The sequence below is a fragment of the Vigna unguiculata genome, chromosome 9, assembly GCF_037176805.1.
Source record: "Vigna unguiculata cultivar grain cowpea cultivar isolate G323 ecotype 2 chromosome 9, ASM3717680v1, whole genome shotgun sequence".
In the NCBI taxonomy this organism is placed as follows: Eukaryota; Viridiplantae; Streptophyta; class Magnoliopsida; order Fabales; family Fabaceae; genus Vigna; species Vigna unguiculata.
In genome coordinates this window covers 11,493,297-11,499,837 of record NC_140800.1, presented here as the reverse complement: position 1 = coordinate 11,499,837, position 6,541 = coordinate 11,493,297, and the positions used below count along the sequence as shown (strand labels likewise).

At 36.3% G+C, this 6,541-nt stretch overlaps 1 protein-coding gene across 2 annotated transcripts; it reads right to left on the bottom strand.

Moving 5' to 3' along the window:
- Positions 1-411: 411 nt before the first annotated feature.
- LOC114162661 (boron transporter 1-like) lies at positions 412-6,230 on the bottom strand. 2 transcript variants are annotated; one of them, XM_028046618.2, is made up of 12 exons: positions 4,954-6,230; positions 4,565-4,647; positions 4,286-4,478; positions 4,049-4,187; positions 3,753-3,924; positions 3,339-3,505; positions 3,063-3,236; positions 2,860-2,955; positions 2,226-2,363; positions 1,826-2,145; positions 1,427-1,697; positions 412-898 (listed from the first exon to the last, which is right to left on the bottom strand). In XM_028046618.2, exons 1-12 carry the CDS (start codon positions 5,055-5,057, stop codon positions 587-589), a joined length of 2,169 nt encoding a protein of 722 aa, XP_027902419.1. In that variant the 5' UTR covers positions 5,058-6,230; the 3' UTR covers positions 412-586. The 2 variants fall into 2 exon arrangements, with proteins under 2 accessions (XP_027902419.1, XP_027902420.1); XM_028046619.2 differs by lacking the exon at positions 4,565-4,647 and having other exon boundaries at positions 4,954-6,229.
- Between the last annotated feature and the right edge of the window lie 311 nt (positions 6,231-6,541).

Here is a 6,541-nt window from a genome sequence, read left to right as displayed (position 1 = left end):
AGTAATTTGTGTTGAATCTTTGAACAACAGTAAGATCCTCAATCTTTGAACAAATCTTTCTTGCAGAGAATTTATTGCACCAATTAATTTCCAATCAAACTCAACAGATAAAGTTGTATCCTTCTAAATGTTTCTAAACATGAATCAGTTCACTTCATGTCACTTTAAACCAAAATCAATTTTGTAAAACCAACATCCACCAAAATCAAGTTTACAAACTTCGATCAAACATAAATTAAACTGCATCATAACACCATCCAACAAAGATTCAAAGGTATCTTAGATATATATCTTTATCTTTGTTACTTTTTATTAAAGAAAGGATCTTTTCAACGCACCAAACAACCCTTTTATTGATTTTTAAAGATCACCAAAACCACACAAAAGTAAAATCCAAAACAACAACATTACTAACATTCAACATATCCCTGCCCATTTTTATATTACTAAGAATGACAAAGTAGCTATCAAACAACAAACTCTGATAAAAGACGTTAAAAAAGAAAGAAGAAAACGCATTGAAAAGACAACAATTTTGTCACAAAACCAAGTTCATAACCTCTAGAGCGTAACATGAAGGTGCATTTTAGCTTGAAGGTGAACCTTTGGTAACTTTTCCAATAACTGGTGAGCGTGGACTAGGTGTTTGGATTAACTTGATCTCCTTCCCAGTTGGTCTCAGACTGCTTTCCCCTCTCAATTCAGTCACTCGAGGGCTGGGAATGCTTCTTCCTATCCGAGGGCTACTAGCTGGTCTTATATCTCCAGTTGAAGTTGGTGTTGAACTTGTTGTTTTCGGGCTTTGTGTGCGGCGAATCTCTCCACGACTCCGAGTAATAACTTCATCAAGAATCTCCCCACCACTGATATTTACTGTTGGTGCCTGCCCACCTGGACCCTGTCAGGTTTATAGGCATTAAACTGTCAACAAGAGCTCTCCCAGATAAAACCTTTATCTTACAAGTCAATTTAAAAGAATAAGGAGAATCCAAATTCATTACGAGTACAGATTTTCTATTGAGTTTTTTAATGTTATTCTTTGTTGTGCCTTCAAGATAGATCGATATTGGTACTTTAAAAATCTTTTTAATATATTTTAAAACATCAAAATCAGTACTCATAGGTGTATTTTGAAGGCACTACAGATGAAACAACATAGAAAAATCCAACTGAAAATCCAAATTTCTTACTAGGTGATATAATACCAATAAGACATGAGTTCAACTTAGACCACCTCCCACCCAAACAATGGATTTATAGATCTTTATTCTTATATGGTGCTTAACTTTCATGTTTTTACTCAATATAAAACTTGGACTCATACTCACAAACAAGCTTTTATAAAAAGTAAATTTTATATTTGATTTCTCTAAAAGTCAAAGTATATAAAGGTTAAGGAAAACTTAATGTGGTTGGAACTACTTACTTCAAAGGACATGTTGAAAGCAATGGCAGGTGCTTCTTCATATGCTGCTGCATCCAGTTCTTGAAGATGGGCACCTTTGAAAAACTTTGGAAGGCAATATTGCCGTACTGGGACAAGAAGCATGATTAACAGTGGGAAAAGGACCCCAGCGATTGGTATCCAGGTTAAGCCAAAGCAGAGAAGCAAGTACACTGTCTGGAACACAGTAAACATGGCTACTGTTTTGAAGGGAACGGTCTCAACAAAGGTGGCATGGTATTCCTCCAGCAGTCTAGGAAAGTAGAGAAGCAAAAAGGGTAATCAGATAAAATGAACTGCCAATACTGAATGTGAACGCAAACACACACAAGCATATGTTAATATTAAGATTGATGAAATTGACTATAAGTATTGATATACTTGTATCTTCGACTTGGGGGAGTGAAAAGATACAAGATTCGCTCCCAAAACTGATTTCCTGGTAAGCTTTCAATGGCCATGAAGGCAAAGTAGCCCCAGAGCACTGAAGTGGGTATCTTCTTCAAAAGGGGCATAGCAGCCACACAAGCTGCAACCATCAATGCCTGAAGCAGATTGCTTAGACGTTGCTCTTTAACTTCAACTGGCAAAAGGTCATCAACATCCTTATTCACATCAAAGACAACCTCGTCAACAGGGGCATCAATATATCCATGACTTGAAGCCAGTTCAATGGTAGACTCCTTCAGTTCTTTCAGCCCCTGCTTGATGAATAAACCAAGGATAAGGATAAAGAAGATCACAAATTTCAAATCAATTGGAAATCATGCAGCACATTTACCAAGGTAGGTGGCATTTGGGGAACCAACGGAGTCTGCATTTCATCATATGCTTCTTTCATATTTTGGTACAACTGGCTCAAGTTAACATTCCTCCTCATGCTTTTTCGTGCAGTAGATATAAGCTTATTCCGTAAAAGCTGTTTCATACAAATCAAAGGTATATGACAGTCAACTAGCTTAGACAAGAATGGGTGATGATTTTTTGTCTATAGATAGCAAAAGGTCAAATTTGAGAACTTTTAAAATGATAATGAAACAAGAGATTATACGTAGCCCTACACTCGTTACCTACTTCTTTTAATAAATATTTTATGATTCTATTACTTAAAAATGAAAATCTACCACTCTCCTCTGTTTCCACCAAACTCTTTCATCCTAACATAATTGTCCACTTGTGACATGCATAATCAGACAGGGTAAAAGATACCAAAAAAATAAATAAATACTCAAGAATCAAGATAGATATATAATTCAACAACATATCCGAACAAGTTAAAGCAGAACTGAGATGGTTAGATTCTGAGAAATTTGAAAAACAAACCATTTCCTTTCAAACTTAAAAACAGAAAGTGAAAAAAAGCATCCATGATGTTGAGATATATTGTACTTAAAAGTCAGTAAAAACTATATTACCTGATGTTTTAGAGTAGCTAAGCTCTTCGTGTGCATTGGAGATTGAGGAATCACACCATTAGAAGGAGGGATTCCAATAAGCCCACACAATATGGTCTGGCCAACAATGAATAGGAATTGAAAAGGAAAATTAGGCAGATGCAGCAGAAATCATTGCACTGGTACCACAATTGAATGTGAAAGTATTTTAAGAAATTACATACCAAAAATCCCAAGAGCAGCAAGTCATAATGATAAGATGAGGGTTTTCTTAGATTGAACTCCTTCTGCTGAGCAAGTTGTGATGCAACACTGTGATCGAAGTAGTAAAGCACAGCAATCATAGTTGCTGGTATAAATGCTCCAATAATATACAGGATGGGCACATTCAACATTTCCTGCAAAATTTAACAAAAGTAAGCAACAATGTAGTTTTCTGTATAGAGACGTTATCCACAAAGTGCTATCAGAGTAATACAAACATAAATAATCAGAATCACCTTGACAACAGTCCAATTTGAGTATGCACCAGGAGACCATGGATTTGGGCTGAAAAGTCGCCTAGGAATTCCCCTTGGAACCTCATTGACTGGTATGTAAGACACAGCAGTCCATACCAGAACCATTAGAGGGACTCCATAATCAGCTATGAATCCCCGTAGCCAACCTATAATATAACCATGTTTCATAACAATGAAAATGTTGATAAGAAGCTATTGTGGTGCAGAGATTACTCAGAAGAATACATTAAGGAAATATTTGACTAATGGGGAAAAGGAAACAGACAGCTGAATTACCACTCAAAGTCACAAAATTGGTTTGTCAAAAGTTATCCCAAACTTGTGCTCAATCTTGTAATGGAATTAACTTCCCTACTGAATTTGCAGATCATAATTCATAAATCTAATCAATACCTGTCCCGTAACGCCAGGATCTAGCTTTGCGGCTTTGTAGACCAGTAAAAAGAAGACCAAATGACAAAACCAAAGCAAACATTCCATTGCCAAACAACCAAGATGACTGGAGGGCAATCTGATTGGTACCTTCTCTCTGGTTCTTAGGCACACCAAACTCTTCCACAAGTCCCTTTACAATAGGGAATATTAAACATGAGTTTCGTTTCATGTAATTATGAATGAGAGATTCCTATTTGGGAACCACATATACAAGATACAAGTTGCTACATGGTTAATGGCTGATGCAAACTCACCTTTATAGCCTGCTGCATAAAGAGCATTGCAATTAACAAACCAAATAATTCACCAGCAACACGAGTGAATCTATTGATTATGGAGCATGCACCAAGAATGGCCAGCAAGAAAAGCAACAGGGCAGTCCAAACACACACCCTAAGTTCAAATAAACGAATAAATCATTAAGACGTAACTTCAGTTCAACAGTAATGCTCTAAACAAAAAGTAAACCACTCAAGGAGCTCCAAAGATACCATCCAGTCCAAGGTAGGAACAGTTTGTGTCCCAAATCCTTGCGATCCTTAGCAAAGTTATACATGAATGTATACATCAGAACTGTTGGCTCAGCTACGCCAAGTATGAGCAAAGGCTGGCCTCCAATGATTGAGTGGATAACTCCACAGAGTGCTGTTGATGCAAGAGTTTGCACAGCAGTGAGAGTTCCATCTGTGTAATAAGATCAAAGATACATTACTTAGCAAACAATGACTAAAATACCAAAAGGAGACTGAACCTGAAAAATGTTGATGTACCAGTATTTCTCTCGAGTTGCTCGCCAAAAGAAATAACAGGAATTGCAGAAGCAAAAAATATGTATGTAGTTGGGGCAAGAATCCTATATAAGACAACATAAACATTAAACCATTGACAAATTTTAAGTTTGCACGCATTAGGTGGGATTGATTTTGAGGAGAGGGAAGAGAACTCTTGAATACTAATCTAAAGTCAAGTTATAACCAAGGTTTTAAAACTTAGTCCACTGCCATGATTTTGGCCACAACATGAAGCTTTTTGGGATCTCTGGGACCACATTTGTTAGCAATTTATTACAATATCAATGAGTGCAACAAAACCACGACGGAAATTTAAAACCTTGGTTATAACAGTAATATTTTTGAATCAGAAAATTTATAGCACAAACCTGACTCCTGCTTGGAATCCACTGCTCCAATCTTGTCTGTAGCATGTGATTCTTGCTTTGAGGTCATTCTTAATCCCGCGGAAGGGAACAAATGTTTCCTCCATGAAAGTCTTGGAATACCAAGGAACTGATATTGATCTTAAATTCTGATGTGTAGAGCAAAAACAGAAAGGAAAAAGAGAAAAAAAAAATACTTGGAAGGAGCTCTAGAGGTTTACATAGTGATCAAAGCTGAATGTGTGAAAATATCAAATATAACTAGGGCAGGGATACCAGAATCCTACATATCATCCCAAACAGGAAAACTTGAAGAAGGTATACTCATTGTTTTTATTGTTGAGCCTTCAGGCCCTTGATGAAGAAATTGAATGAATGAATCCGGTAGAAGAATTTACATTTCAAAGAATTTATGAAGAACTTTTGGATGTATTGTTATGAGTAACAAAATAACAAGTCAGTAATTGAGAGAAAAAGAAATTGGATTACATATCCAAGAGAAACTGAAAGAATATTAGAGAATTTATGCTATAGTCAACACTTGAACAAGAAGAGTAGACACTCTGCTCAAAGCTGAAAATCAAGACTAGCGCTCAGCCATAACAAATCCTAGATCCAACATTTCCCTCCATATGCTATCCATAGAGACCAAACGAACTCCTAGAAATAACACAGTAGAAGCAGATTGGCAGCACCAAGTTACATGGTACAGTTAATACAGTCAAACGAATGTTAATCAAATTTCAGTTCTGCAGCTATAGCTATGGAGGGCAATCCAACACAACTAACGGAAACACATCTTCACAACCTGCATTTGTTACAATTTAAAAGAACTGAGAAGAATGCTCATCAAAAGATCAGAAAGGTCAAATATGAGTCAGCTAGACCCAAATGGGAATCTGGCATAGATTAACGAGATTCCATGAATGAGACCATGATTGGAAAGATTCAGAAGACTTTTGAGGATTTGGGCATTGATTGAAAAGCAAAAGGGTATCTTAATCCGAAATCAAATTTACATTTTTCTGCAGGGAGACTCCAAAAGGAACAAGAACAGCTTGAAGTGAACCAAAGAAGGGGAATGGATTGCAGTTACATTTAATCACTGAGATACACAAACAGTGGACACTATTGTAGACAAGATTGAAATAAACACAAGGCAAAACAGATGAGCTAACGAATTTCGAGGATAGGAAAACAAGACAGGTCTCTCAGAAGAACAAACAATTACAAATGCTGCCGTGAGGAGGTTTTGTATGGTAGTGTTGTTATGCTGAGACCAATAGTTTATTTATATAAAAATAACATGGGATTAGAGGGAAAATAGTGAGATAGTGATAAAGTTGTAGAAAGAACATAGTAGTAAATAAATAGTGTGACATAGGTGCAGAAGAGACAAAATAGTTAAAACAAACACACTTAAGATACAGATGAACAAGTTGTTTTGTTCTTTCGGTAAACCGTTTAGGAAAATGATAGTTGCGTGTTAAAAATATTTTATTAATGACTTAAAGAAATGATTGTGTTATCGTTGCAACCCCAAAAATTGTATTATTGAGTAGTTTGGAAAAGTTTATCATGGCCTGCGTGT